General features: G+C 43.5%; 1 protein-coding gene across 2 annotated transcripts in view; it reads left to right on the top strand.

Annotated features, from left to right (window-relative positions):
- The window catches only part of sestd1 (SEC14 and spectrin domains 1), a 53,207-nt gene that overhangs the window by 13,522 nt on the left and 17,979 nt on the right, over positions 1-21,706 (top strand). For both annotated transcript variants that reach the window (XM_042306684.1, XM_042306683.1), the window contains exons 5-9: positions 1,175-1,265; positions 6,254-6,367; positions 19,785-19,898; positions 20,281-20,375; positions 20,533-20,588. In XM_042306684.1, coding sequence (XP_042162618.1) covers positions 1,175-1,265; positions 6,254-6,367; positions 19,785-19,898; positions 20,281-20,375; positions 20,533-20,588 — 470 coding nt within the window. The remainder of the gene's footprint in view (positions 1-1,174; positions 1,266-6,253; positions 6,368-19,784; positions 19,899-20,280; positions 20,376-20,532; positions 20,589-21,706) is intronic.

The following is a 21,706-nucleotide window of genomic DNA, read 5'->3' on the forward strand; positions in this document are numbered from 1 at the left end:
CATATGCACAAAAAGCTTGTTTCTCTCAAATGTTGTGCTCTAATTTGTTTACATCCCTGTTAGTGGGCATTTTCCTTTGCCAAGAGTATCCATCCACCTGACAGGTTTGGCATATCAAGAAGCTGATTAAACAGCACGATCATGCTGAGGACAATAAAAGGCCACTCTAAAATGTGCAGTTTTGTCACAAAACACAATGTCACAGATGTCTCAAGTTTTGGGGGAGCATGCAATTGGCATGCTGACTGCAGGAATGTCCACAAGAGAATTTAATGTTAATTTCACTTAAATAAATCACCTCCAAAGTTGTTTTAGAGAATTTGGCAGTAGGTTCAACCAACCCCAGAACCGCAGACCACGTGGATGGCGTTGTGTTGGCTAACGGTTTTCTGATGTCTACGTTGTGAACAGAGTGTCCCATGGGGACGGTGGGGTCATGGTATTCGCAGGCATAAGCTACTGACAACGAACACAATTGCATTTTATCGATAGCAATTTGAATTCACAAAAATAACATGACGAGCTCCTGAGGCCCATTGTTAGGCTCATTTTTTTAAGGTATGTGACTGACAGATACATATCTGTATTCCCTGTCATGTGAAATCCATAGATTAGGGCCTAATTTATTTATATCAATTGACTGATTTCCTCATATGACCTGTAACTCAGTAAAATCTTTGACGTTGATGCATGTTGCGTTTATTTTTTTGTTCAGTATACTGTATATTGAGTTAAGGATAGGTTGCTGATAGGTGGCTCCATTGCCTTTGAAAAAGCACTTGTATAGCAACACTATTGCATACTCATTGGCCTCTCAGCATTCTATTTAGATTGAGATAGTTCTGCTACATTAGTCTGTAGGAGAGATGACCGAAATAATATGCTAAGAAGGATCACGCTATGTACGCTTATGTCTCCTGCATGATGATCACACACTTCTGTTCAATATTTACCTTGGCTTTATGGTCCTCTGTGGCTCAGTTGTTAAGAGCGTGGCACCAAGGTTCTGGGTTCAATTGCTGTAGTCATGCTTGCTTCATCTGCATATATGAAACTGTCTTATTTAAGGGCCAGATTGGGATCCTTGGTGTCAGATTCATGGAGCAGGAGCACACATTATTACAGGTAGACGTAATCACCATGTTTTTTTCCCTATCTTCTCTCCTCTCTTCAGTGACAAGTGTAAAGCAAGAGGCTTCACAGTCATCGTGGATGGACGGAAGTCTCAGTGGAACATAGTGAAGACGGTGGTGCTCATGTTGCAGGTAGGAACTGATAGAAGAAAGGGTTCATGTTGCAGGTAGGAACTGATAATCAGGGCAGATGTGTTCCTTTAGGGATAAAACCACAGTTTACCCCCACACTACAGCGATATGAGAAGTCCATATTTCTGTGGATCAAATAGAAGAAGGCCTGTCTAACTACTCCCTTTGGAATGTATAGTGGAATACATTACAGTCATATAGAGTGAATACTAATAAAATCATCTACAATTTGACAGAATGATGACTCATATAGGGCAAGGACATGGAGTTTATTGCAGTCAGTCAGTTGCTATTGTCTGTGTTATACTCTGCATAGAAACAGTCAGGAGATTATAGCCGTCTGCTATAACAGATTCTTGTAGGGGAGGGTGTGGTAAGGTTGGTCGATATGGCCTAAAAATCTAGATTCTAGATCTATATTTTTTTCAAGTTTATGGGTGATTCACGATATATATAGATTTTTTTTTTAAATGCCTTCTCTAAATAAGCTTTGTTGCACAATACAATACTGCATTTCAAACACTCAGGAATAATCTAATGAATTCAGGGCTTATAAAATGATATCTAGGCTAAATATAAGCCTTCCACTAATCATTTAATTATTTTATCAGAATAGTTTAACCTGCTTTTTTTTGCAATAATCACTAATCTGGCTTTCACATCTGTCTGTGAACATTATTTATTTTTAACAGATTTAACCAGAACCATGCAATATGCACATCCACTAATAATGACCTTCTTCTGGTAGCAGCAGTAGTGGATTTAGGTATGGGCGACACAGGCAGCCGCCCAGGGCAGCACAGGGCGCCCATACAAACATTTTTGGAATGGGGACATTTGCACGATCGGTTTTCTATCGCTCATTTGCACGTCACGTCAATGATATCATGTCACCGTGTGGGACTGTGGGTCAATTAACCTTGTCGGAGTGGGCGCCCTGATTCTAGTTGGTCAGCTAGGCAGGCTACTGCCTGGGAAGGTCTCCCACTCAGAAGTACGAGATGGGGAGGGGGCGGGGGCGGGGGTAGGTTGACCTCAGGTCTCCCCACTGGAAGCCCGAGGTAGGGGGAGCGGGGGAATCTATCAATTAGCGCTCCTCTAACTTTGTACTGTACTAAAACCAGTCACACTATGAAATGCTGCCAAATAAACCACAATTAATTCATAATACTGTGAATATATATAGTTTCACAGACATATTGTTGCATTTTTTTCTGGTTTGTGTGAAATTGTTAAGAATAATATAAAACAAGTCTGCACACCACCAAGGTGAATTGGTTTAGTCTTGAGTCTTGGTTGACAGTGTTGGGGGATGGGTAATGTATTGATGCTCGAGTGTCAAATCTACACAAATGGATAAGAAAAGGTCTAAGCCATCAGTTTAGGAAAAAGATGAAAGAAGAGGAGAAACGTGCAAAAGATAAAGGTATGTAGCTACTTAAAAGACGTCTATATTATTCTGATATTTTGTATCTTTTGCGATATATTGAGTCTTTTGGGATGCGTTGAAACGGGAGTTCGCCCAGGGAGCCATACAAGCTAGAACCGCTACTGGGTAGCAGGCATTATAGAAATGTAACATAGGTCTCATAAACAATCTCTCTAGCACAAGCCCACGTGCTAGTGAGTAGCCAGCTAATCTGTATATTTCAAGTCTAGCCACCTTGGATGTATTTGCTTGCTAACAAGGTAGAACAGTTGAACTGTTATGAATACATCCTCCTGTCTGTCTCCAACTGTTTAAACAACATAGCCTGTTCACTTTGTTTAGATGTTGAAATCAAGTGGGCTACCTGGATGAGAAGATGCTTATTTCTCAGAATGAGAACGTGTTGCCAATTCCTTATATAAATGTGACTTTTTATCCTCATTGCACATTTTTAAAACACAGACTAGACAGCTGCTAGCACATAACAGTCTGGCTAAAATGCTGCTAGCATACATCATGCTACCAGAAATGCTGTTAGCAGAAACTAAGCATACATTTCCCAAAATCATGTTCATTGATACTCCTGTTTTAGTATGGTCTGCTCTGTTTTACATTTGGGGAGTTGAGACATAAAAAGGGTATCGCTAAAAAAAAGTTAAGTTCTTGTCTATTACAGTAAAATAATATCTTAATGTGTTCCGGTGTCCATATGACCGATTCTGTTGAACCAAACCTCAAATGCAAATAGCGAGTTTAAACTGCTTATGGTCAGAGAGGAAGAAGTTATCATTTAGTAGAGCCCTGCACTGGCATGAATTTTAAGCCCGAGTCCTACCCAGGCCTGCGACATTCAGGCCCTACCCTCCCCAGTTCCGATTGCATCTACTAAATTTAAAGCCTTGCCTTGCCCGGCCCGAAACCCGAAATAACCTCCTCTATTAGTAAATCCATTAGCTGCTCCTCTCTTTCTGTCACTTTCTGTCTGTGAGCAGGCAGGTCATGGCGCTCTGAGTCTGAGTATCTATAGCAACGGCTCGGTTTAGGCTGCTCTGCTCCAGGACGAGACATGAGAGAGCAGTGAGCTGTTAGCTACTTTTTGCCGCTCTAAACTCAAGGAACATTATTATTTTCTGTGAAATAATCTCTCCTGATTTATATTTGACGAGGTTGAAGCACTTCTGACATCATGTTATGATCTTAGTCAGATATGACTGTACTGTGCAGCAGAGCACGAGCAAATGGCTCAGCTTCAAAATGTTAGTGATCAATGTATTGATACCCGAGTCCTGCCCGTACCTTAGTTATTGATGAAAAAACAGACCTTTACCCTTCCCAACCCAATGTATAATGTCGGGCTCGGGTCGGATATCCGAGTTCTAATCTTTCATCGTGGTTGTTCTGAGTGGCAGGGGGCTTGGTGTCTGTGTGTGAGTGGGAAGGTACACACAGCACAGATGGAGTGAAGGAGACGAGGCCAAAAAGACAAATGGCACAAAAAAATGATACAGGCATTTGGAACATCACGCTAAGACATTAATTCAAATGAATTCGATATAACGCCCAGTCCTAGAGTGAGGATATAAACATACTTTCACATGAGGATGTGTTCTGTTCCCAATGGCCTATTTAACAATGTTCAGTAGATTTAACCCTTTAAAACCCATGTCTCTTTATCTTTAATTATCCCTGTGAATATTCATGATTGTAACGATGTAGCCATTTCCTGCAGTCAAATGACCTAGTTGCCCCATGGGCGGAATGTTATTCATATTTTTCATAATTTCATAATTCATAAACATATGTTTTTATAAAGTGAAAACCTGGTGTTTCAATGTCAAGCAGTTTTGTTATATTTCAGTCTTCTGTGATGTATATAAAGTATAGTATTGGGATGCAAACTCAAAATTGAATAAATGTCAACTCTATATCTGACATGGTACAGGTGTCTTATTTTTTTAAAGCCCGTAACCGTGTGTGTAAGATGTATACTTTTGTTTCAAAGTAGATTTGTTTAAGACTACCAAGAAGCACTCTGTGTGACCCTGATTTATCCCATTGCAGTAAAAGGCTAATGATTAATTAGCACAGTATACAATAGAGGAGCAGATGTCTGAGTGAGAAGCAGACAGACGTGGACATGAAGTTGCCACAGGGGAACCATCTCGGCCTACCTCCACCACATTAACAGCTCTCTGCCAATCAGAACGTGACAAAGAGCCTTGGAGGAGAAATAAAATGGTGGTCCTAACCCAGATGTTGCATTCTGTCTGTGCCATAAAACATTACAGTGATGAGCTATGTAGTTAAATATGGTGCAATATGCATTATGCATGGTCCCTGGCAAATAATATAAAGTAATAAAAGAAATAGACATCTCAGATCAAATCCCCAGCAGTCAAGTGAAAAGTAATTAAGACAAAAGGGAATCTAAACTGATTACGTTTGAAGAAGAGTAGTCTAATCGATCTCCTGACTGGGCTGTGTAATTTCTCCATCTGCCTAATTATGCCTTTAAACAATGTTTTCCCCTGAAGTCCAGGCTCTGGTTTGGGCTCATTAGGGCAAACTAGCCAAACATTTGACAACTAAAAATGTGCATTTCGTATTGGACAAGTCCAGCTTGTCCCTGCTGTTTCAGTCAGTTTTGTCCATTTGATGCCTAGTGAACAGGACCCAGGCTCTGACCTCCATCCACTTTGCAGTGTGGCCTATGTCAGCAGACAGACTGAGCTCTGTTTGTCTCTGCTGTAGTCTGCAGTCTGCCTGCCCTGGACCTGGGTTCAAAAACTATTTGAAATTACTCCAAATATTTTATCTGTGCCTGGTTGAGCTTCCTTTGCTTAATGAACCAATAGTAGAGTCCCAAAACTGGCAGGCTAGGCAGGCGAGAGCAAAGTATTTTAAAGATTTCAAAAACTATTTGAACCCAGTCTGCATTCTGCCCTGTCTGCCCTGACCTGGTTTTGTCACTGCAGATTGGCTATACAGTCCCCTGCTATCTATAGACCTCTGCAGAAACAGGACCAGAATAGATAGGATGACAGTATGAAATGTACATTCTGTCTGACACACTAATCTGCCTTCCACTGTCTGGGGAGATTCCTGCAGGATTTCATGAAAACTGTGATGCACTACAGGGTTATATATATTTATATATTTTTACACTCTTAGAAAAAAGGTTTCCAAAGGGTTCTTTGGCTGCCCCCATAGGAGAACCCTTTTTGGTTCCAGGTAGAAAGAACTCTTTTGGGTTCCATGTAGAACCCTCTGTGGAAATGTTTTTTACATGGGTAAAATGGTTCTTCAAAGGGTTCTCCTTTGGGGATAGCCGAAGAACCGTTTTATGTTCTAGATAGCACCTTTTTTTTTTTTTGATAAAGTGTACCAGTGTCATTCAATTTGAAACTCTGCTTACAAACATCTTATAAACCATCAGTAACTGTATGTTAACATTACATAAACCTATCGGTTTATTTCTGTGTCCAATAAACCACCCCAAGCCTATACCATTTTGCTAAAGAAATACTATTTCATTTTGATATCATCCCATTTTCTGTAGAATGTGATTCCAGCAGAGGTGTCCCTGGTGTGTGTGGTGAAGCCTGATGAATTCTGGGACAAGAAGGTCACTCATTTCTGCTTCTGGAAGGAGAAGGACAGACTAGGCTTTGAGGTGAGTGTCTTGTCTCTATCTCACTTTCTCCTTCTCTCTCTCTAGCCCCCTTCTCGCTCATCTCTCTCTCTACATCTCCCACTCTCTTTCTCCCCCCTCACTCTCTCCTAATAATGTTATATCTCTGAGCAGCAGAATCCTATCCGCCTTCACCTCCCAGAGGGACAGATTATGACCAGAATTGAATTTACTTTCCTTCACAAACCAATGATTTCTATGTTGGTGGTTGGGCGGCATACAAATTGATAGAGATAGAGAGATGATGCCTTTTATTTTGCTTCAGTCAGTATTATATTTGGCCTTGTGTTGTGAACCCCTTCAGCAATGCTGTTCTTTATCTCGGGCCCAGATCTGTTTGTGCTATATAGCCAACACATTTGATTCTTGTTATTGCAATGGCTAGGGATTTTCTGATGAATTATTTGTGCTTGTGTGCTCTACAACAGCCCTCAAATATAGCCTATCAATCACCAACATACCCCTGAGGAATTGCTGACCATATGCTATAGACCACTAGGCAAATTAAGCTCTCTGTCAATTGCGGCTGATAGATAGATGACCAAGGTCTGTTGTGGTAGACAGCATGGCATCATTATACTTTTTTAAGTGCACTGTGTGGTGATTTAGAAGGTAGAACTTTATGGCAGTAAGTCACCATTGTCTCAGCACTAGATTAATATGACTTATTAAATATTCATGCATCGTGTTCCATTTCAACCTCCCATATGGCTTCTGTCATCTCTTCCTATACCCCCTGAAGGAATTAAATTAGTAGAGGGGTGGGGGACACACACTCCTCAAGTTTCTATGTTTGTTCTCTGAGATGGGAGAGATGAAGCTAGTATTCCTTGTTTATATTTTAGTGCTAGAAGCCCCTTCACAACAGAGTGATAGTAATGGAAGTATGGAGTATGGATACATGCTAGTTTGTCTGATAGTAATGGAAGTATGGTGTATGGATACATGCTACTTTGTCTGATAGTAATGGAAGTATGGAGTATGGATACATGCTAGTTTGTCTGATAGTAATGGAAGTATGGAGTATGGATACATGCTAGTTTGTCTGATAGTAATGGAAGTATGGAGTATGGATACATGCTAGTTTGTCTGATAGTAATGGAAGAATGGAGTATGGATACATGCTAGTTTGTCTGATAGTAATGGAAGTATGGAGTATGGATACATGCTAGTTTGTCTGATAGTAATGGAAGTATGGAGTATGGATACATGCTAGTTTGTCTGATAGTAATGGAAGTATGGAGTATGGATACATGCTAGTTTGTCTGATAGTAATGGAAGTATGGAGTATGGATACATGCTAGTTTGTCTGATAGTAATGGAAGTATGAAGCAGGAATACCTGGTAGTAGTAGTTAATCTGACTTTCTGTCTACAGTATGGTCTCCTTCAGCGTTGACTAACACTGTCATCATGTTGCTTGGCAACAGTAATGTATATCAAGAGCAGATGCTGGCTGCAGTATAACATTACTGTCTTCAGCATGTCAGCCCAGTGTGTGTGTGTGTGTGTGTGTGCGTGCGTGCACATCTGTGATTGTGTGTGTGTGTGCGTGCCTTAGTCTTTGTGAGTGTTTATATATGCAAGTGTGTGTGTGGAAAGAGTGTCCTGGAACACACTAATACAGAGACTGCTCAGTAGAGGTCTTTCTTGTTGTTTTTGCTCCAACAGTTCTGTGTTGATCTGGACCAGCAGTTCCTTCTAGTTCTTCCTCACTATAACATGTCTGTGTTGATCTGGACCAGCAGTTCCTTCTAGTTCTTCCTCACTATAACATGTCTGTGTTGATCTGGACCAGCAGTTCCTTCTAGTTCTTCCTCACTATAACTCCCCTGCTAGACCAGATGGCTCTGTTTGATGGCTGAGGTGGTCAATTTATTGGCATTGGAAATTAAAGGGAATTAGGGGGAAATACTTGGAAATTAAAGTTGACCTACTTTAGTTTAGACAGGGTGGATCGGGTGCTTGTATTCATTGAACTTTACTATTGAGGAATTAAATATCTTTGAACTTTGAACTAAGTGGTTGGCTGACCTGTATGGCATCTACTACCCAGAACCAATCTGGCATGAATACCAGAGTATTTGTGTCACGACTTCCGCCGAAGTCGGTCCCTCTCCTTGTTCGGGCGGCGTTCGGCAGTCGACGTCACCGGCCTTCTAGCCATCGCCGATCCATTTTCCATTTGTTTTGTCTTTGTCTTACACACCTGGTTTCAATTCCCCAATTACTTGTTCATTATTTAACCCTCTGTTCCCCCATGTTTGTTTGTGAGTAATTATTGTATTTGTATTGTATTTGTCTATTTTGAGTAAATTACATTTAATTGCTCATATCTGCTGTCCTGCGCCTGACTCCTCTACACAAGCGACACACAGACCACATTACAGAATTACTCACCAAGAATGGAGTCAGCAGGAGCAGACGCCCTCCCTGTGGCGATAGAGGAGCGCGTCCAGCAGCACGCGACCATACTGCAACTTCTGGCCACCTCCATGGATCGCGCGCTGCAGACGATGGATCGTTGGGAGAGAGGAGGAGGTCGTCCCAGCGCCTCCACCAGCCCCACTACAGCAGGTCCCACTGTCCACCCCTCCTTTACTTTGGACCATTACGCAGTGAACGTCTGTTCCTCCTGAGGCAGGGGACGAGGAGCACGATTTCGCTTTGGACTGCTGGACCCTGGCCGCCAGCGCGGGATGGAACGACAGGGCCCTGATCGATCACTACCGGTGCAGTCTGCGCGAGGACGTCTGTCGGGAGTTGGCCTCCCGAGACACCACCTTCGCATTGGACCAGCTGGTGGACCTGTCCATCCGGCTGGACAACCTGCTGGCTACCCGCGGACGTCCGGATCGGGGTCTGTCAGCACCTCCGCTCCGACACCCGTGGAGCTGGGAGGTGCTGCACTTAGGGCGACCGGAGGAGGGGCCATTCCCTGCACCATCTGTGGCCGCAGAGGGTACACTGCTGGTCGGTACTGGGGGGGTTCCTCAGGGAGTCGATGCAGCAGGCAGGGCACTATCGTGTTACCCCAGGTGAGTCGACACCAGGCTTACCCAGAGCCCCCTGAGTTTTCCCCGCATTCCCAGCATAAGGCGCTCGTAGATTCATTCGCAGCTGGGAATTTTATTGACCGTTCATTTGCACATAGTTTAGGGATTCCACGCCCTAGGTAGTCGACCATTAGGGTCAGGGCTGATTAGGGAGGCCACCACTCCACTAAGCATGGTTATGCAGGAGGGTCACAAGGAGAGAATCAGTCTCTTCCTTATTGATTCTCCTGCATTTCCCGTGGTGCAGGGCCTACCCTGGTTGGCCTGTCATGACCCCACTATTTCGTGGCAACAGAGGGCTCTTAAGGGGTGGTCATGAGAGTGCTCAGGGAGGTGTGTAGGGGTTTCCACCGGTACGACTACGGTGGAAAGTCCAGGCCAGGTCTCCACCGTACGCATCCCCTCAGAATATGCCGATTTGGCTAGAAGGCGACTCAATTACCACCCCATTGACGGGGGGATTATGCGATAAATCTCCTGGTAGACGCAGCACTTCCCAGGAGTCACGTGTATCCTCTGTCACAGGAGGAGACGGCGGCTATGGAAACATATGTCTCAGAATCCCTGGCGCAGGGATACATTCGGCCCTCCACTTCACCTGCCTCCAAGTTTTTTTTTTTTTAAGAAGGATGGAGGTCTTGCGCCTGTGTATTGACTATCGGGGTATCAATCAGATCACTGTGAGGTACAGCTACCCGCTGCCTCTCATCGCCAGTGTGATCGAGTCAATGCACGGGGCGTGCTTCTTCACAAAATTGGATCTCAGGAGCGCTTACAACCTGGAGCGTATCCAGGAGGGGGACAAGTGGAAGACGGCATTTAGTACCACCTCAGGGCACTATGAGTACCTCGTCGTGCCGTACGGGTTGATGAATCTCCATCAACTACTACTACCGGAGGTTTATCCTGTGTTTTGGTCAGGTAGCAGCTCCCATTACCTCACTGCTGAAGGGTGGACCGGTGCGGCTGCAGTGGTTGGCTGAGGCGGACAGAGATTTTGGTCACCTGAAGGCTCTGTTTACCTCGGCTCCCATGCTGGCTCATCCGGATCCCTCTTTGGCGTTCATAGTGGAGGTGGACGCGTCCGAGACTGGGATAGGAGCCATGCTCTCTCAGCGCTTGGGCACGCCACCAAAGCTCCGCCCCTATGCTTTCTGTTCTAAGAGGCTCAGCCTAGTGGAGCGAAACTATGATGTGGGGGACCGGGAGCTGTTGGCTGTTGTCAAGGCTCTGAAGGCGTGGAGACATTGGCTTGAGGGGCCTAAACACCCTTTTCTCATCTGGATGGCCACCGCAATCTGGAGTACATCCGGGCGGAGAGGAGACTGAACCCTCGCTAGGCAAGGTGGGTCATGTTCTTTACCCATTTTGTTTTCACTCTGTCCTTCAGACCAGGTTCCCAGAATGCTAAGGCAGACGCACTGTCCTGGATGTATGACACAGAGGAGCGGTCCATGGATCACATTCTCATACTTCCGGCCTCTTGCCTGGTGGCACCAGTGGTGTGGGAGCTGGACGCGGACATCGAGCGGGCGTTACGCACAGAGCCCACTCCCCCCCAGTGTCCAGCTGGGCGCCTGTATGTTCCATCTGCTGTCCGCGAATGTTTGATCTATTGGCCCACACGTCACCCTCCTCTGGTCATCCTGGCATCGGTCAGACGGTGCGTTGCCTTCGTGGGAAGTACTGGTGGGTTTATGTTTTCTCCTGCTCGTTGTGCGCCCAGTGCAAGGCTCCCACCTGCCCAGAGGGAAATTACAACCCCTACCCGTTGCACAACGGCTGTGGTCGCACCTGTCGGTGGACTTCCTGACGGATCTTCCTCCCTCACAGGGCAACACCACGATCCTGGTCGTTGTGGATTGGTTTTCTAAATCCTGCCGTCTCCTCCCTTTGCCCAGTCTCCCTACGGCCCTACAGACTGTGGAGGCCCTGTTCACTCACGTCTTCCGGCACTACGGGGTGCCTGGGGACATCTCTGATTGGGGTCCCCAGTTCACGTCCAGGTTCTGGAGAGCGTTCATGCAACGTCTGGGGATCTCAGTCAGCCTCACCTCAGGTTTTCACCCCGAGAGTAATGGGCAGGTGGAGAGAGTAAACCAGGATGTGGGTAGGTTTCTGCGGTCATATTGCCAGGCCGGGGGAGTGGGCGGCGTTAAACTCACTCCGCCACTCCTCCACTAACCTCTCTCCCTTCCAGTGCATACTGGGGTATCAGCACCTTGACACCAGAGCCAGATCGAGGCTGTTTTGTCTTTGGTCGACGTCACCGGCCTTCTAGCCATCGCCGATCCACTTTTCATTTTCCATTTGTTTTGTCTTTGTCTTACACACCTGGTTTCAATTCCCCAATTACTTGTTCATTATTTAACCCTCTGTTCCCTCATGTTTGTTTGTGAGTAATTGTTTGTATGTAATACGGTCCGTTATGTGGGAACACTTTATTGTATTGTATTTGTCTATTTTGAGTAAATTACGTTTAATTACTCATATCTGCTGTCCTGCGCCTGACTCCGCTACACAAGTGACACACAGACCACATTACAATATGGGAATGTAACAGGGCATGAAAACCCTGTAGAAGCAGTGAAGTCTCCCTCGTAGTGCCTGCCACCTCAATCTCAAAAGACTAGCTATTTGGCTTGTTTTGACATGCATTGCATTGCAAATAACCTTGCACTATCAATCAGTCAGTCACAATTTACACACAATATATAATGGATTTAAAGATCTCGAACGTGGCCATTCTATTTTGAGGGGACACAATCTTGTGTTCGTGTAATTATCTCACAGTTAGACAAAGTAACACTTGTGGTAGAGACTAGAGAGCTGACTCACTGACTCACAGCTAAACAATAATGCCACTAGTTTTAAACTCTCTGCTTGATCTACCTTTCCGTTTCAAAGCACTTCGATTACGATTCTGAGCTGGGCTTACACCCCAGAGCCCATATTTGAAAAGTGTCTCAGAGTAGGAGTGTTGATCTAAAAGGAAAAACTGATCTTAGATCAACACTCCTGCTCTGAAATGTTTTTCAAGTACTGGCCCTGAGGGTGTAAGCTCAGATCACATATTAAAGAGGTGGTTTCGTGAACAAATGTCTCTATCCAGATGTAATTGATACATACTGGGCTGTGGAAGAGAAGGGAAGGGTCTGTTTTCACTTTTGATTTTCTTTCTGCTTCTCTTCTCTTTCGGAGGTGTGGCTAAAGTGTTGCCCAATCTGCCATCCCAATTTTCACTATAACCATCAGACTGTTTTTTTCCTTAGTCTTTGGAAGCTAATCGCCATATAAATAAATGCACTTGTGAACAGAAAATGTGTGTCTGTGCGAGCCACGTGTGTGTTACCTGGCCTTGTTAGTCATATCCCACTGGGCACAGACTTCAATTCAACATCTAGTATGTATCAAGGAGTCAGTCAGTCTGCGTGTGGGAAATGATCAGAATTAAAATCATGTATTGATCATGTGTTGCTTTCTCTGCAGCACGATGATGACTCTGCGTGTGCATGCATCTGTGTTGTCTTCCTGTGTGTGTGTATCCAGGAAGAGCCCAAAGCAAGACAAACCCGTGACATAACATTAGCATTATGATTCCTCTAACTATGTAGTCCTTCAGGGTTGATTCCTCTAACTCTGTAGTCCTTCAGGATTGATTCCTCTAACTATGTAGTTCTTCAGGGTTGATTCCTCTAACTCTGTAGTCCTTCAGGATTGATTCCTCTAACTATGTAGTTCTTCAGGGTTGATTCCTCTAACTCTGTAGTCCTTCAGGATTGATTCCTCTAACTATGTAGTTCTTCAGGGTTGATTCCTCTAACTCTGTAGTCCTTCAGGATTGATTCCTCTAACTATGTAGTTCTTCAGGGTTGATTCCTCTAACTATGTAGTCCTTCAGGTTTGATTTCTCTAACTATTTAGTCTTTCAGGATTGATTCCTCTAACTCTGTAGTCCTTCAGGGTTGATTCCTCTAACTCTGTAGTCCTTCAGGGTTGATTCCTCTAACTATGTAGTTCTTCAGGGTTGATTCCTCTAACTATGTAGTCCTTCAGGGTTGATTCCTCTAACTCTGTAGTCCTTCAGGATTGATTCCTCTAACTATGTAGTTCTTCAGGGTTGATTCCTCTTACTATTTAGTCTTTCAGGGTTGATTCCTCAAACTACAGTTGAAGTCGGAGGTTGGAGTCATTAAAACACTGAGGTTGGAGTCATTAAAACTCGTTTTTCAACCACTCCCCAAATTTCTTGTTAACAAACTTTAGTTTTGGCAAGTCGGTTAGGACATCTACTTTGTGCATGAAACAAGTCATTTTTCCAACAATTGTTTACAGACAGATTATTTCACTTTTAATTCACTGTATCACAATTCCAGTGGGTCAGTAGTTTACATACACTAAGTTGACTGTGACTTTATTAAACAGCTTGGAAAATTCCATAAAATTATGTCATGGCTTTAGAAGCTTCCGATAGGCTAATTTACATAATTTGAGTCAATTGGAGGTGTACCTGTACCTGTGGATGTATTTCAAGGCCTACCTTCAAAAAAGTGCTTCTTTGCTTGACATCATGCGAAAATCAAGACCCCAGAAAAAAAAATTGTAGACCTCCACAAGTCTGGTTCATCCTTGGGAGCAATTTCCAAATGCCTGAAGTTGCCACGTTCATCTTTACAAAAAATAGTACGCAAGTATAAACACCATGGGACCATGCAGACGACATACTGCTCAGGACAGAGACGCGTTCTGTCTCCTAGAGATGAACATACTTTTGTGCGAAAGTGCAAATCAATCCCAGAACAACAGCAAAGAACCTTGTGAAGATGCTGGAGGAAACAGGTACAAATGTATCTATATCCACAGTAAAACGAGTCCTATATCGACATAACCTTCTTCAGCAAGGAAGAAGCCACCGCTCCAAAACTGCCATAAAAAAGCCAGAATACGGTTTGCAACTGCACATGCGGACAAAGATTGTACTTTTTGGAGAAATGTCCTCTGGTCTGATGAAACAAAAATAGAACTGTTTGGCCATAATGACCATCGTTATGTTTGGAGGGTAAAGGGGGAGGCTTGCAAGCCGAAGAACACCATCCTAACCGCGAAGCACGGGGTTGGCAGCATCATCATGTTGTGGGGGTGCTTTGCTTGCAGGAGGGACTGGTACACATCACAAAATAGATGGCATCATGAGGACGGAAAATTACGTGGATATTTTGAAGCAACATCTCAAGACATCAGTCAGGAAGTTAAAGCTTAGACACAAATGGGTCTTCCAAATGGACAATGACCCCAAGCATACTTCCAAAGTTGTGGCAAAATGGCTTAAGGACAACGAAGTCAAGGTATTGGAGTGGCCATCACAAAGCTCTGACCTCAACCCTATAGAACATTTGTGGGCAGAACTGAAAAGGCGTGTGCGAGCAAGGAGGCCTACAAACCTGACTCAGTTACACCAGCTCTGTCAGGAGGAATGGGCCAAAATTCACCCAACTTATTGTGGGAAGCTTGTGGAAGGCTACCCGAAACATTTGAGCCAAGTTAAACAATTTAAAGGCAATGCTACCATACTAATTGAGTGTATGTAAACTTCTAACCCACTGGGAATGTGATGAAAGAAATACAAGTTGAAAAAAGTCATTCTCTCTAATATTATTCTGACATTTCACATTCTTAAAATAAAGTGGTGATCCTAACTGACCTAAGACAGGGAATTTTTACTCTGATTAAATGTCAGGAATTGTGAAAAACTGAGTTTAAATATATTTGGCTAAGGTGTATGTCAACTTCCGACTTCAACTGCAGTCTTTCAGGGTTGATGGTAGTGGTGTTTTTTGATGGAGAATGTGTTTAGCATCCTACGGCTAACCTTGCGGATGTGTGCAAGGGGCTGGCAGCCTTCCAGTCAGGGTTTCTGCTTTCAGCTTGTGATGCACACACACGCACACATACACACACCAGTCATGTTTCTGGTTTCAGCGTGTGACAAACACACACACACCCACACACACACACACCAGTCAGGTTTCTGGTTTCAGCGTGTGACAAACACACACACACATGCACACACCAGTCATGTTTCTGGTTTCAGCGTGTGACAAACACACACACACACACACACACACACACACACACCAGTCAGGTCTCTGCAGTCATGTCTCTGCAGTGTCTGATGCGGTTGGTTGGAGCTAGGACGTATTATGTTCATGTTCACCATACCAGCGTACCAACATACCAGAGTATGACATTATGTAAAGCTTTAATTTGATAAAAACAAACCATACATATTAGGGTAGACTACTGAGAATTTGGGATACAGAGGGTTCACTCGTATTTGGTCTTAAGCTCTCACTTATCCCTTTATACATTTTGATGTTGCTGCAGCTCTCACTTTAATCTTCTCTGGTGAGGGGAGTATAAGTGATTTCTCTGTGTACAGGTTAGGATGAGTAATATCTGATTTTCACTGAGTAATATTCAAAGCATAGACTGGTGATGAAGCACATCATAGTAATATGACAATACATCTTTCTTTCTTGTTTTACACTCATATGTACCCCATTTGTACTCCAAACAACCAGGTATGGCTGCCAGATATATCAGTTACATCTCCACAAAACACACCCACACATGACATCAGACAGGCAGATATCAAAATCTCTACGGGTGAAAAGCTACAACCCCATAAGTGATGACGAGAAGTGAAGTTATTTGGAAATCCTGATGAAAATATGTTCCTTCTCTCTGACAGGAAGTATGCAGGTTGTGTTTGTGTAGAGGTCAGAAATATTTCCTAGTGCTGCCTATCCCAGGTGGTGGTAGGCTGACTCATCACACCTGCATTCAAACACTATTTGAATTCATTTTAGATACGCTAGCGCAATGGGACCAATAGAATATTTGCAAAACCGCAAACTCCAGCCTTCTGTCACTCCAGGCAGGCTAAAGCAAAAGCTCACAGTATTTGAAATATTTGCAGTAGTATTTGAACCCAGGTCTGGTGTTTCTCTCATCTGTATGGACAACTGTTACCTCTTATCCACGTGATACATCTGAACAGGCCTGTAGTGTGTGTGTGCGTCTGCGTGTGTGAGAGAGAGCGTGAACCAGAACCAACAGGCCTGTAACAAGCCTATATGGCAGGAGGACAGATGAGTCAGAGAGAGATAGGAGAAACAGCTGTGGAGGCGAACAGGCTTTGTTTAGAGAGAGACATGTCTGCATAGGCCTCTCCCAGATTCCTATTCCACATTCCCAGATTCTAGAGAAAGTCTTGCTTGAATGTCCACATTGACGTGTCGAAGAGGGGTCCTAGAGTTGTCTCTGAATTCTTAGCATTCATGTGATGACTTTCTTTACCCAGTACGAGAGGACATAATCGAAAAAGACCACCAGCTGTGATTAGGCCTTGTCCTGCCTGCTTGATCAATTGTTTCTAAATGTCAAGTGAATGTTGCATTTGGAGGGGATTAGTGATGATTAAATAAATATTTGTACCAGTGGGGATTTAATCAGCTCTGACTCCATAGAGCAGTTGTTCCCAAACTTTTTATTGCCCCGTACCCCTTCAAACATTCAACCTCCATCTGCGTACCCCCTCTAGCACCAGGGTCAGCACACTCTCAAATGTTATTTTTTGCCTTCATTGTAAGCCTGCCACACACACACAATACGATACATTTATTAAACAGTAGAATGAGTGTGAGTTTTTGTCACATCCCGGCTCGTGGGAAGTGACAAAGAGCTCTTATAGGGCCAGGGCACAAATAATAATATAATAATAATCAATCATTTTGCTCTTTATTTAGCCATCTTACATATAAAACCTTATTTGTTCATCAGAAATTATGAATAACTCACCACAGGTTAATGAGAAGGGTGTGCTTGAAAGGATGCACATAACTCTGCAATGTTCGGTTGTATTGGAGAGAGTTTCAGTCTTAAATCATTTTCCACACACAGTCTGTGCTTGTATTTAGTTTTCATGCTAGTGAGGGCTGAGAATCCACTCTCACATAGGTACGTGGTTGCAAAGGGCATCAGTGTCTTAACAGAGCGATTTGCAAAGGCAGGAAATCCAGAAATCTGGCAGTGGCTTCTGATTAAATTCAATTTTCATAGAACCGCTTGTTGCAATTTTGATGAGGCTCTCTTGTTCAGATATCGGTAAGTGGACTGGAGGCAGGGCATGAAAGGGTAACGAATCCAGTTGTTTGTGTCGTCCATTTTGGGAAAGTACCTGCGTAATTACACACCCAGCTCACTCAGGTGCTTCGCTATATCACATTTGACATTGTCCGTAAGCTTGAGTTAATTTGCATACAAAAAATCATACAATGATGGAATGACCTTAGTGTTTTCCTTGTTAATGCAGACAGAAAATAACTTTTTAATCATAGCCTCAATTTTGTCCCACACATTGAATATAGTTGAGGAGAGTCCCCGTAATCCTAGATTCAGATCATTCAGGATTTCTTTTTTTCCCCCACCTTTATTTAACCAGGTAGGCCAGTTGAGAACAAGTTCTCATTTACAACAGCGGCCTGGCCAAGAAAAAGCAAAGCAGTGCGACAAAAAAAATAACACAGAGTTACACATGGGATAAACAAACGTACAGTCAATAACACAATAGAAAAATCTGTATACAGTGTGTGCAAATGAAGTAAGGAGGTAAGGCAATAAATAGGCTGCTCTGATAGCTGATGCTTACAGTTAGTGAGGGAGATATGAGTCTCCAGCTTCAGTGATTGTTGCAGTTCGTTCCAGTCATTGGCAGCAGAGAACTGGAAGGAAAGGCGGCCAAAGTAAGTGTTGGCTTTGGGGGTGACCAGTGAAATATACCTGCTGGAGCGCGTGCTAAAGATGGGTGTTGCTATGGTGACCAGTGAGCTGAGATAAGGCGGAGCTTTACCTAGCAAAGACTTATAGTTGACCTGGAGCCAGTGGGTTTGGTGACGAATGTGTAGCGAGGACCAGCCAACGAGAACACACAGGTCTCAGTGGTGGATAGTATATGGGGCTTTGGTGACAAAACGGATGGCACTGTGATTGACTGCATCCAATTTGCTGAGTAGAGTGTTGGAAGCTATCATCCAGATAGGCCAGTTGTTTGAGAAACTTGTCATCATGCAAGCGGTCAGATGTGAAAATGATGGTCAGTAAAGAAAACTTTAAGCTCGTCTCTCAATTGAAAAAAACGTATCAAAACTTTGCCCCTTGACAACCAGCATGTTGACAACCAGTATGTTGTAAAAGCGTCAATGGTTGCTACCCATATCATTGCATAATGTAGAACCTACATAAGAGTACAGTGGTCTTGCTTTAACAAAGTTAACCATTTTCACTGTAGTGTCCAAAATGTCTTTCAAGCTGTCAGGCATACCCTTGGCAGCAAGAGCCTCTTGGTGGATGCTGCAGTGTACCCAAGTGGCGTTGGGGAGCAACTCCTTGCACACACGTTACCTCTCCACTATGTCTCCCTGTCATGGCTTTTGTGCCATCAGAACAGATACCAACACATCTTGACCAAGTCCATTTGATGTCAAAGCTGTCCAGTACTTGTCCAAACATATCCTCTCATGTTGTCCTGGTTTCCAGTGGTTTGCAGAAGAGGATGTCTTCCTTAATTGACGCCCCATAAACATAACGGACATATACCAGGAGCTGTGCCAGGCCCACCAAGTCTGTTAACTCATTCAGCTGTAACGCATGTAATTAACTGGCTTATATGTGAAGCAGTAATTGTTTCAAAACATCTCCTGACATTTTATTGATGCGTCCTGAAACAGTGTTGTTTGATGAAGGCATTGTCTGTGTCGTTTTTTGGGCCTTTTCCCCCAGCATTGTCCCAGCCATATCCGCAGCAGCAGGAAGAATGAAGTCCTCCACAATAGTATGGGGCTTGCCTGTCCTAGCCACTTGGTAGCTCACCATATAAGACTCTTCTAGCCCCTTCCTATTAATGTTATCTGTTGCTTTTATACATATCTTACTACTCGAAAGTCGTCTTAATTCTCGCTCAAAAGACTCCCGTGGCTTATTTTTCAAATGGTCATGTTTCGTTTCTAAATGTCTGCGCAAGAGTGAAGGTTTCACGCGAGAGAGTAACGGTTAATGTGATTGGATGTTAATTATTTGACTAGGCTACCTGTATTTGACATTGTGTTGTTATTTCCCTGAACACTAGATGGTTTCATTTTATTTTTGGCAGTGAAACGAGGCTACTCAGGCGAGAAGAAAACCTCACCCAAATGTTGGAAAATATGAATGTACTGTTTGAAAATGTGATGATAAAAAAATATATATATAAATAAAATAATACTTTCTCCCACTCCTCTGTTCCAGGTCATTCTGGTATCTGCCAATAAGCTCACACGCTACATCGAGCCCTGTCAGCTTACTGATGAGTTTGGGGGAAGTCTGGTGTACGATCACATAGACTGGGTGAACAAAAGACTGGTAATTCGCCATTGCAATACTTCCCCAATGTGACTGTACAAATATTGTTTAAAGCACCACATTTGATTTGGAAATTATTTGCAACTCGGATAATAATGGCTTTGGATGAGATCAAAGACATTTATGATTTGACAGATTACTTGCTTATAAAGTTAATATACATATTACCAATGTTTACATCAACACCATAACAATACAGACAAATGCAAACAAATACCACCAACCTTGGTTGTGTGGCAATAAAGTATATTGCATCTTGTATGTCAAAATCAGCCTCATAGTTTGAGGAAGGTAAGTTCAAGTTGAGTTCCTCTCTGCCTGTGTCCATGTTTGCATTATGTTTTGTATGACACACAACTTACGAAAGTGTTTTCCTTCTCAGGTCTTTGAAAAGTTTACCAAGGAGTCCTCTTCCCTTCTGGATGAGCTGGTGGTCATCAATGACAGTGAGAAAAGCAGCCAGTTGGACAAAGAAAGGTATTTATTTTAAAAACATGTTGATATTTGTTTGTTTTCTTTAAAAGTGCCCAATGATTGAGGAATTGTTTGGGGCAGTGGAATTGCAGCACATTATATTGTTTATGACATGTTTATTTAGGCCAGTAAATATATTGCTTTCTTATCTTTCTCTCAGGCCACCAGATTGTAACTTCCTACCATCGTTGGATCCTGAAACAGTTCTACAAACTGGTAATTATTCTACTTTTATGCAAACTTCTCAATACCAGTAGCCAAGCAAGTAGTGTTGTGTGGTTCTAAACCAGGTTGGGCTCTGTTAAGTTTAATGGGATGCGAGAATGTTAACCACCATGGTTAGCAGTGCACTCCGCCAGCAGAGAACACGTTTCCACTCGGCTAAAACCTTCAGTAAACTGACACCTAGGGTACGTCCCAAATGGCAGTCTATTCCCTATGGTCCTGTTGAAAAGTAGTGCAATCTAGGGTGCGGTTTCAGGCCTAGTGGTGAGCAGTGTGTTACTTGAACGGTTTTACTACAATGAAAATATTTACTGAGACAGCTCTGGTAGAGAGAGGGAGGCCAGAGCTGGGCTGTGTCCCAAATAGCACCGTATTCCCTTTATAGTGCAGTACTTTTGACCAGGACCCATAGGTGCACTATAAAGGGAATAAGGTGCCATATTGGACGCAGCCCTGGAAGGCCAGTACATAGCAGAGCTGTCCCAATGAAAGGAGCTTTGTCTGGGGGTTGTGGAATGGACAGTCAGCTCAACGTGTCTCTGGTACTTGCCACAGAAGAACTCACTCTGGATGGGTCCTAAGTGGCACCCTATTCTCTACATAGTGCACTACTTTTGACCAGAAACCTATGGGCCCTTTTCAAACGTTGTGCATTATATAGAGAATAGGGTACAATTTGTTCTTTCTCTCTCTCTCTCTCTGAGCAAATGCCAAGCGTGCACTCTCTCTCTCTCTCTCTCTCTGTCTCTCTCTATCTCTCTATCTCTCTATCTATCTATCTATCTATCTATCTATCTATCTATCTATCTATCTATCTATCTATCTATCTATCTATCTATCTATCTATCTATCTATCTATCTATCTATCTATCTATCTATCTATCTATCTATCTATCTATCTATCTATCTATCTATAGTCTACAACCCACACAAGTGGCTCAGGTAGTGCAGCTCATCCAGGATGGCACATCAATGTGAGCTGTGGCAAGAAGGTTTGCTGTGTCTGTCAGCGTAGTGTCCAGAGCACGGAGGCGCTACCTGGAGACAGGCCAGTACATCAGGAGACGTGGAGGAGGCCGTAGGAGGGCAACAACCCAGCAGCAGGACCG

The sequence above is a fragment of the Oncorhynchus tshawytscha genome, linkage group LG26, assembly GCF_018296145.1.
Source record: "Oncorhynchus tshawytscha isolate Ot180627B linkage group LG26, Otsh_v2.0, whole genome shotgun sequence".
Lineage (NCBI taxonomy): Eukaryota > Metazoa > Chordata > Actinopteri > Salmoniformes > Salmonidae > Oncorhynchus > Oncorhynchus tshawytscha.